Source organism: Montipora capricornis, chromosome 2, assembly GCF_036669925.1.
Source record: "Montipora capricornis isolate CH-2021 chromosome 2, ASM3666992v2, whole genome shotgun sequence".
NCBI lineage: Eukaryota > Metazoa > Cnidaria > Anthozoa > Scleractinia > Acroporidae > Montipora > Montipora capricornis.
The window spans coordinates 31,230,848-31,241,456 of record NC_090884.1 but is presented as its reverse complement, the minus strand read 5'-3'; the positions used below and the strand labels follow the sequence as shown (position 1 = coordinate 31,241,456).

Genomic DNA, 10,609 nt, shown 5'->3' with positions numbered 1-10,609 from the left:
CAGATTTTACTGGAAATTACCTGCACGTTGCGATTTACGGAAAGACGCGACGAAAAAAACATAGAACTCTAGCTGGAATGTCTGCGAAGTAAGACTTTATCCATACAATCAAAGCTATTTCTGCAAATCCCGCTTGACAGTTGGTGCGGTTTCTCTGTTCGAACCATCAAGGAACAGAAAATTTCGAGATAAAATCGCATTGCTCCCGATGATAACATAAAGATGTTATCATCGGGAGCAATCAACAGTACTATGAGCTTTATTTAAACTCGAATATTCGATATGCTAATAAAGGATACTAATATGAGGAAAATTGACTTTGAGAAATTCTAGTTTTCCATCAGCAGCTACTCAGCTATCATTTTGTGAGAAGTGAGTCACTAAGCCATTGTTCAGCGCTTCTGTTAACAATGTCAAATTTCTCTGTCAAGCTGGGTTGATTCCCCGAATGTCGCAGGACTAAAGTTCTATTCGGTTCTTTTTTGATTCACAACTCGTTGCTTCCGCATATATTCCACAAGACTTACCACAATTACAAACGTTTTCGAATCGGTGGAATTGGAACGATGCATCGTTTTCTAGAGTGTTCGGAACTGTAATAACACTATTGCCAAATCCCGTAAGAAGTACAACTACAACGTCTTCTTTTAGACAAATCATTCTTCGGATGCAGTCTCTCTGCTGTTTCTTAAAAGATTTTTGAAAAAAAATCTAAAGCCGAAGCACCAGCAGCTGTAAACAGAGCCTAAACATCATTCCTGTTCAAATCCTTTTCGGCGGCTATAATTTGATCAGCTGTTAGCCGATTTAACTAGAAGTTAGATTTGTAATTATGTAGCCAATAGGAGCGAGGCTCCAAGGGATCCATTGTTTTTCGGCCAATCAGAGTAAAGTCCAGATTCTGGACTACGGGCAGACGGCTTGTTAAGAAATTGTATCAGGCCTACTTTCTCGCGCCCTGTCTAAAGAAAAATACACCTGATCGCAGGTTACGGATGACTACATGTACTTGATGTAAACAAGGAAAACACAGGTGAGGAGAGTGATACTTTGCACACTTGAATCTTAATCCCGAGGATAAATTGTATTGATATTGGCTCCACCGTCAGAACAGATTTACCACGTGGTCGTTAAACAGGGTTTTATGAGTCGGTTATATGCAGAGATTTTACAAAGCGAAAGAGAGTTTGCAGTGCTATCCCACGCTCACTGCTGTGAAATAAACGCCTGGGTTTATAATCTGTCTAACGTGGCTTTCTACGAGACCCATGTTACAATTTTAAAACAAACGATCGATTTATGTATTTCTATCGAATGGTAAGAGTAAATCGGTTCAGTAGTTTCTACAAAGCTAACAAAATTTAACTGCAAATCAAGTTAAGTTTATTTTACCGTCTGGAAAAGTAACAGTGCAAGTCGCCTATATATTGCTTGATACAGTTTTCTCGCTACATTATAATGATATCTTGGACTGGTTGACTGAGATTTCAGTATGAAGCGAATGACCAATATTCCTACATCTGAAGATCCCGCTTGAAGTCCTCCTTAAGTTGGTAAAATAACAGATCCGAACAGACAGTATAGTAGTCAGGTTTTGAAGTTTGGGGAATCCATCCTCGTTCTATTTTTCTTGGCCAACTTTTTTTGAAATTTCCATTTTCCGGTTGAACCTTCGGTTTTTTTTCTTTTATTTTCTGTATGTGTTCTCAAGTCTAGACATGTGTCTAGTTTCATCCGTCTCGAAAGCGTACTTGAGCAGATCAGAACACACGCAAACAGCGGTAATTGTTGCTGTGAAAAAGCCTTGCTATGTGCCTTGAGCAACATCTGAAGGTTTCGTCGGCTTATTTAGTCGTGAAAGCCATGAGGAGAAATGCTAAGTTGTTTTCTGGTAAAAGGAATTTGAAATTAAAGAGAATCTTGAAACTCGCAAATTATTATACCCTATCTGAGCCACTTCGTTAGGGATGTACCGTATTTACTCGAATAATTGCCGGCCTCGAAAAAGCGCCGCCCTCGAATAACCGCCCCATTTGGGACAAAAAAGCAAATAAGCGCCAGGGTCCCAATCCGGTCCTTAATCGAGGAATTTCGTCAAATTAAAAAAAAAAACTGAAAAGTAAATCTAACACAGCATGGGGAATTTGTTTGCATCAAAACCGATGTTCTTCAGTTCAAAGTGATTGTATTTCACTGCTCGTCCATTAAGCAAAATTCCGTAAGAGTCAAATGGTGGGATTTCCTTCACTGTTTTTGGAATTTTGTATTCGGATTCGTCAATCTCTTGTATATTAATTGGAAGTAAAATTCCCAAGATATCACTTTAGCAAATGTGATACACAAAATATCACATGATGAATAGAACAGGACGAAGGCAACGGCAGAGTGGAATCCTGGTCCCAGCTCAAGCAAACAGAGTTAAAAATTTATTTTCCCGATCAGTCTCCGAGGGTCATTCACTGGGTACTCCGGTTTTCCTCTCCTGTAGACGATTCCAGTCAAGAGATACTCTCAAAAGGGTTATCTTCCTTTAATATTAACACCTGGTCGTAGGATAACATCGCCCACACTAGATAATTCACTTTAAATTTGAATGTCACTCTATTTATACCGGGTATAAGTAACTGGAGGAAGGTTTATCGCATTGCTAAAATTTAAGAACCCGGCCTCACCGACTTTTTTCTGGCCCTTGTAACGAGATCAAGCAAGATTGCTGTTGAAGAAAACAATCGCTTGGGGATCAACGGATTGAGCCTTAGTTTTGTGTGAACAAAGTCCAAGCAAGATGGTTTTTGGAGGAGTGTTCTGTCTCGTATGCACAGTGGCATTCACTGTGATATTACACCGGACCAGCAGCACTGAAAGTAAGAAACCTCGTTTATGTTTTTTTAACGAAGAGTCAAAATGCCAATGTATTTTGAAAGACAAAACACACAGAACTTAATTAATCCAAAGAAATGACTGGATCGCTTGGTCAGACTGCAGTATGCAAGGGAACAGATCCCTCTAATAGAGCCAAGTAAGATTACTACCACGTGGAAGGTCGCGGTTTCGAACCCCGCCCGCACCACCACTCAGGGTCTTAAAAAAATTGAGGACGAAAGGGTCGCTTCTTAGCTTATATTAGACTAAGAAGTGATAATGGACAAGGCTTTTCCCCGTATGCTCTGTCTCACAACTCTCGTTTATAAACTATGTGGGACGTTGGGAGAGCTGGATTGGCGCACTCGCCTCGCATCATTGTGGCCCTGGTTCGCTTTCCGGACTTATGGTTGGTTTTCTACTCTGCTCCAAGAGGTTTTTCTCCGGGTACCCCGGCTTTCCTCATCATTTGACGTAACCCGCTTACTAAATTTGATTTGACTTACAGTCTCCCAAGTCAGTAGAGCACTTGTGTTCAGCTAAATTACCTCGACATTTTATAAGAGAAGCAAAGAGTATGGCAGAGTCCCTGATGTTTTGATCTTTCCTCGTAAAGGGGCAATGCATCAATTGGAGTTTTGCATGCTATGCTTCGTCATGCAGATCACCCAGGTGAATCAGGTCAAATATAATCACATAATGCAATGAATCGCTTCATGACTTGCTCAGTGACAGTTTAACTCAGCCATTCTTATGGTGCACAAAAATTCTGGTTTTATCATCGGACTTGATAATGTAAATTGGCCACCGTACAGAGATTATACAAGCTGACGTTTCGAGCTGACAAAGGGCCAACGCTCGAAACGTCAGCTTTTATAATCTCTGTACGGTGGCCAATTTACATTATCAACTCTGTTGATAAAACCAAAATTTTTGTCTACTACTTCCCCACCGACGCAGCACCACAGTTTCTTTAAAAACTACCCCCTTCATTCTTATGGTGGTCTTGATTTGCTTACAGCTGCTCCAAATTACGCTGCAATCGGCTGCTTTAAAGACAAAGTTACAGGACGAGCCATGAAACTGCTGGCAACTTACCGAAAGCCATCAGCCGATCCATTGGACTGGAATGATTTGGAAAACACAGTTATAAAGAAATGTGCTAAGAAGGTGAGGCATTCGGAAAATCTCCGAATTTTTATCTCTTAAAAGCAAAAATCTTAGTTTGACTTCCAACTTTAAACCCAATATTAGTTCGTCTGCAGAAGAGAGGAAAGAGAAAGAGGTCTAAGAACTCTGCCTAGTCTTTAAAAACGAGTTTAAGTGTGAAGCTTAGCAAATGAAACAACCTTCAACATAAAATTAACAATAGAATAAGTTTTCTTGAGACGCGTTCTCGAAGGAGGCCGCAAAAAGCCTTTAGTGTTTAATATAAACCAAACCGTTGCCAGAAAACTGCAAGACCAAGTTCAAAACAAAGGGAATATGTCAGATTGTTTAGTTCAAGGCAGGTTTTAAGTGAACTAGGAGAACCGAAGAAGGCACTTGCGCGTTTTCGTGTTAACTAACAAAAAATCTACCTTTTTATTTCAAATTTTGTGCAATTATGACACAACTACTTGGTTGGTCATGAGGGACCTTTTCGTTTGATATCCGAGCTAAAATTGTTCGGCCGACTGAGTTCGGCCGCCATTAATTCATCACACAAACGAAAACTTTCATCAATTTTCAAAAGTTGATTTCAATATGCCAAAATTGTTCAATTACGCTGATAACACTAGATATGCTTCGAAAGACAATCTATGCAAGTCACGTTTTACAACAAATACCGGATAACAAACTATACATGCAATGGCCCAAACATCTGGCAGGAACTACCTCCGACTTCAAACACCTAACTACTTACAGATGCAAAAAAGGAGTTACTCAATTTTTTCTCATTCAAAAAATGTTTCTCCTCACATAAACCAGTATATTCTACTCTTTTTGTTTGTATGTTTTACGCTTATGCTTCATGTTTCGCTTTGGCTTTTTTTGGTAACCTTTGCTATCCTTGTGCTTTTACCGGCAGTTCTTTTCTCTTAATATCTACTAGTAATATTTTCCTGTATGCACTCTCTCTCTCTCTCACTCTCTTGCTTACTCTAACCGCTATCTTATTTGATGTATATTTGCATTGTTTTTTTTTTATTGCAAGCAAAGCTACTTAAACAATATATACAATATAAGTCTAGAGACTAACTCGAAAACCTCACGGTTAATTTAGTATAGGCTCTGGACATTTCTTTCACTGATTAATATATATTTTTGACAAATGGCAAAAGATTAAACAGAAAATTTTATTTAACAAATATATATTATCTGAATTACTAAGTGAAATGAAAATAAAAATTGTTGTTGTTGTTGTTGTTGACTCGGATTATCTTCCGAGTATTCCCGAGTCAAATTTGGGGCTAACCATAAAGTAGTAACTAACTGTATGCCTTCCTGTCTCTTGTTGCACCATAGGCAATGAAAACCAACTCATCATTCTTTGGAATTCAATTTTACGGAGAATGTTGGGGTGATTCTGATCAATATGACAAGTACGGACCGTCCTCTAATTGTGTACGACTGAATGGAGCTAATGTGGGAGAAAAATGGGCAAATTATGTCTACATGTTGACAGGAGAAGGTGCGTCAAAACTGCAAGGCCACGTAGGCTTGGCTGGCGGGAAGGCAAAAAAGCAAGCAGTCAGTCAGGCAAAACGCCAGTTAATCAAGCGAGCCAGCAAGTAATTAATACCTAACAATTAAGTATGCATCGCAAACGTAATTAAGTGGGTAACAACTAGTACAGCTAGTTGAGTTTTCAAACGTTTCTGAAATTGCCTAAGTCGCATAACGTATATCGCACGAAATACTCCTCTCTAAATAGAAAAGAAATTCTTTTGCTTCAACAAAAAAACAAAGCACGTAAATAAGCAGTGCTTCGCCGTGAAATGAATGGAAATGAAAAGCAATTCACACTGAGCCAATCATGATCGAGTATAATCATGCCCACTTGATTACTAAAATTGTCTTAAGAAAATTATCCAATCAACATTTTATGATATCGCACCTTACTTGTTTCAAGGGACTTAGGCAGAAGGCTGATGTTGCTTAGCGACCTCATACATTGCCAATCACCGTAGAATTTTGGTTTGCTGGTTTTATCCCAAGTGTCTTTTTTCCTCAAGTTACGCTTGAAACAAAACTGAGGCATTTTTATACTTGCTTTTGTGAACACAGAGTGTGCAAACTACGCACCACTGACAGAAGCCTTCAGGTCTCGAGACTATAAATTTGATTCGTCGAAAGGGCCCCAGTGTGATTCTTTCCCGTATGTTCACTGGAAACACACATGGTACAGGTTAGTGATCAAAGGCCGCTCCTAAACGCGACAGTTAACTGTCAAAACAAGTAGTATCTGACAGCATTTATTTTGAAAACAATAGTACAGCTAGGCCTTCATCTCTTAAATTCTGAAAGATATATTTCCTTAAAGGGAAATAAAGGGTCTTCCTGCAGGTACCGGAAAGCATTGTATTTTTGGTCACTAGGGGTTAGTCTCTATTTGGCGTTGTTTTGTGTTGTCTTTTGTACCTTTTGATTTACGTAATCTCAGCTCCGGTACCTGCACAGGCAACCGAAATAAATTAACAAACCGTTACAGAAGAGCGTATTGGCTTAGCCCGAGGAAGGTCTACAGTCCAGGGAGGTCCATGAAAATAAACCGAAATAGGTGAATTCAAGCAGTTTCCGTGTATTCGCAGAGAATGCCCATTCTTCTAAGAACATTTGCCCAAAGTTGATGAAATATCACTGATCTGTCCTTTTGCCCATAATTCTTTAAGTAAGCCGCGAGACATGAATTTGTTTCATTGTCAATGATAACTCTTTTTTTCCGCAGAGAATAATGCTCTGCTCATAAACACGGAGCACTCAAACGAGTAATTTTTCTTGTATTGCATTCGCTTTTTCTTCCCGTCTGTGGTGGCTGGTATCTTCCCAAAATCTTTGAATCCTTTCAGCGGTGATGTTCCCAACAGGCCCGAACGACGATTCGGTGAACTGGGGAAGGTTTCTCGAAGTCCCAAAACGTTTTCGTGACCATAAAAGCTAGTATTAAGAGGTTTTAAAAGTGAAAAAAGCAAACTGATGTTGTAGTTTGATGACTTTAAACCGGTCCGTTCCTAATATACAAAGGGAATTTTGACACCCGAAAAAAGCCCGAAAATTCTCAGAAACACACCTATGATAAGCACAAGGTTTTAACACTTACTTGAAGCAGGGCTTTACCTTTTCCATTTTTTCCTTGTCCTTGTCCATTGTATGATATTTCCCGCACTTGCTTGAGGCTTGTTGGAGCTTCGAGTTTAGCCTAAAACTTGTTATATTTCGGATCGTCGCACAATCGACTGGACAGTTTTAATGAATGGGTATTGTTAGTTTGATTGACACAACTGTTATGCAGCTATAGTCACCATGACTTTGGCCATGCCTTGAAACTTGGAAGGCAAACGGCCTCTATATTAAATGAAACAGGTATTTTTTCACAACTTTCCACTTTGAAAAAATAGTCTCTACATCACCTCAATTTCATTCCTAATAGGCTGAAGTGTACATACAACATTGCTACTTAAGACGCCTTGAGTAGAAGTTGTAAAAGCTTTTCGATTTAGAATTGGAAATAAGTAGAATGTCTCGCCCTAATCTACACTCTGAGAAATTAAAACTGTGCTCAGTATTTGATGATTTTTATACAATCCGCACGATGAACTTGAACTATCACAACCAATTTTTTTTTTCCAGCTGAAGGTCTCCAACTTCCATTTATCTGTTTAACAGCATAGGGTTTCCAATGTTAAGCGTCTTTGCTAACCTAGATTGTTTCATTGTTTCCAATGTCATGTAGGTTTGGTGCATATGCCGGAAGGGCCATGGCGGATGAGTGCGTTCGTTATGGTTATGGTTACTGTGGGACGAAAAAGGCAGGCTGGTTTAGTGGACAGCTGCCTGGCGTGAAAGATGGTGTACAAAAAGGGAAAGTTTGCTTCAGTGAGAGAGACGACTGCTGTGGATCATCGCAAATGATTCACATCCGCAACTGTGGGGATTTCTTCGTTTACAAACTGCCCAAGACTAAGGGATGCTTCAAAGCTTACTGTGGGGATGGTAAGTAATCAAAGAGACATTTTAAGAATATTCAATACATGTTAATAATGGTAATAGCACTGGGTGGAGACTAATTCGGTCTTTATTCATATGAGAATGATTGCAGACCGAATTGGAAGACACGAAGCTCTCTTACCAATATAAGACTGACAAAGGAGGCGTAAATTGTTTAATGCCGGTCTGAAAGAAAGAAAGAAAGAAAGAAAGAAAGACCAATTTAGGAGTCTGTACACTGTTTCTGTGGTGATTCAAACCAAGGTTATGATTGGTTGCTTTGAATGTGATTGGCTTATTTAAACTGTCCGATAATAAATTGGCTAGTGAATTATAGGAGTTTTTTAAACCAATCACAATCGAGGAAATTGTAAGTTTAATGATCAAAAATGGTAATTGAACTGAGTGGAGTGCGATTTGGTCTTAAATCATACGTGTGATTTCAAAATTACCACTCTATTACATCCCTTTAGAACCAACATTTTATTGATCCAGTTGGGAACAAACGTTGCAAAATTCGCCACCCAATGGTTTTCTTTGGCTTTCATTTTCCTGCAATTTGATTGGTTACCTTAAACAAGCCTTGAAATCTGATTGGTTGTTTTGTTTTAGTGTTCTTTTCTCATTGGCTGGGGAAATAGTGCGATTTAGAGAAATATATAGTGCGCTTTGGGAATAAATCGCACTGCTGAGAGCCAATCAGATTGCAAGGATCACCAATAATTTCCAATGGGATGTAACAAGGCGGGTTGTGATACGTGTGTACCCACTCAGCCAGGAGCCTATTGCAAACTTGGAGACATTCAAATTTGAATGATAACAAGATTACGAACGAAATGAGGTCTCGAATCAACTTTGTGTGCTTCATTTAACCAATTGTTTGTTGCCAAAGCAACTGTTATGACATGGTAAGCAAGAATGGAGGAATTAGAGAGTTTTCATGTCCCCTCTGGCTTCGACTAAAGCCCCCCTACTGATAACAAATTACCGCTAAATTTTGTAAAACCCTAGATATTTTATTGAACAAAATAGAAACGTTCGTGGGCGCATTCGAGAGAAAACAATTGTCTTCTATTCCTATTTTACCTTTTAAGCGCCCGAATTCTACTTTTCTACTTTTCATGCAGAGATTTTGGTTAGAGTCAGTAAACTGAAAGCTCTAACGCAGGAACCTGTTTTATCTGTTAGCAAGTACAAACATATTGCGTCTAAGTGAATACAGAAAAAAATCCGCTCTCTTTAATATACATAATTTTATCCTACGGGTTTTTTCATCGTATGTAAAAAAAATGGCAAATTAATAAAATAAAGTGATAAATATACGGTGCTAGAGTGATCAGCCTCCCATAACTCGGCTTTTCCTGAAGATAGAGTCTTCCTCGCGTATGTTGTATAGAGCCCTTCGCTGAAATAAAAGCCAAAACGTGCGAAGTCGCAGCAGTAACCCTAGGTTTCTTTATTTGTCCATATTCTTTGTAGGTCAGGTATCTGATAAACAGAAGTGAGGGCAGCAACATCCTTCCACAGAATTATGAAGATTTTAAAAATACGTCATATACACCGCTGTAAGCAAAACAATAGAAAAAACTGGCTTATCCACTAGGTGATCGTATGTGAAGTCAGCTACTGTACAACAGAGCTCATTGTTTTCCAACATTAAAGCACTTGCACATTAAAATCAAATCACTTTTTGCAATACAGCATGGAGCATGTAGGGAGCAGATTGCACATGCAATACATTTCTCTTATTAGATGATTTGGTGTGTGGTATCGCTGATTATTTTTAGGAGTTGTGCTGTATCTTGACGAGCCCGCTAGGGCGAGTCAAAGTACAAGCAACGAGTAAAAATAGTCAGCGATATTACACACCAAAACATTTAATAAGTTGTTTATTATCCAACTTTTTCGCACTAAATTTATAGTAAGTGAATTGTAAACAACCAAGAACGTGTGACAGATTTGTGTGTGAAAAGTGCGGGGCAAAGGTCAGCACCCAAACTAGTCAAACAGGATCTCTGCAGTACACTTGTACACTTGTTTCATGCGTTTTCTGGACAATACCCAATACAGTTGGATAATGAAATGTAAGTATGCAAATAATGAAGTGAATATTCCTTCCAGTATATGAATGGTTATAATCCATCCAATATTTTCGCTCGCACACGATTGGTGTAAACGCGCCACGTGACCGAATATGGGGAATATGCGATGTTATGACATTGTTGGCTAATTTACGTCAAGTCGTGCAAACTTACAGGACATTTATCCCGCAATAACCCCAGTTTGCGTGGATATTTGCCCTGCGAAATGCTGTAGCGATCATTACCGTTGAAAAGAAATAAAGCCGGCGGAAAAAAGGCAACAGAAGGGTTTTCATCAGTGGAAGAAAAACAACTCGTTTTCTGGGGTCTTGTGACAGTGCCATTAAAAAGCTGCACGGAAATGCTGTTCCGAAAAGTACAAGAAAATCAAAAAAACATGATGTAGACGTCTTTGAAGGTGAAGAAAGTTATGAACAGACTGCAGAGATTTAATCCTACGCGAACTTAAACTGGGT

At 39.1% G+C, this 10,609-nt stretch overlaps 1 protein-coding gene across 3 annotated transcripts in view; it reads left to right on the top strand.

Annotated features, from left to right (window-relative positions):
* LOC138018222 (pancreatic secretory granule membrane major glycoprotein GP2-like) overlaps positions 1–9,752 on the top strand; it is a 12,119-nt gene extending 2,367 nt beyond the window's left edge. The window contains exons 2-8 of one of the 3 annotated variants that reach the window (XM_068864943.1): positions 989–1,033; positions 2,700–2,864; positions 3,884–4,032; positions 5,371–5,536; positions 6,133–6,253; positions 7,799–8,058; positions 9,532–9,752. In XM_068864943.1, the coding sequence (XP_068721044.1) occupies positions 2,786–2,864; positions 3,884–4,032; positions 5,371–5,536; positions 6,133–6,253; positions 7,799–8,058; positions 9,532–9,557 (801 nt within the window). In that variant the 5' untranslated portion in view covers positions 989–1,033; positions 2,700–2,785 and the 3' untranslated portion in view covers positions 9,558–9,752. Of the gene's footprint in view, positions 1–988; positions 1,034–2,659; positions 2,865–3,883; positions 4,033–5,370; positions 5,537–6,132; positions 6,254–7,798; positions 8,059–9,531 lie in introns of all 3 variants that reach the window. The other 2 variants (XM_068864942.1, XM_068864944.1) reach the window with 2 other exon arrangements.
* The last annotated feature ends 857 nt before the right edge of the window (positions 9,753–10,609 follow it).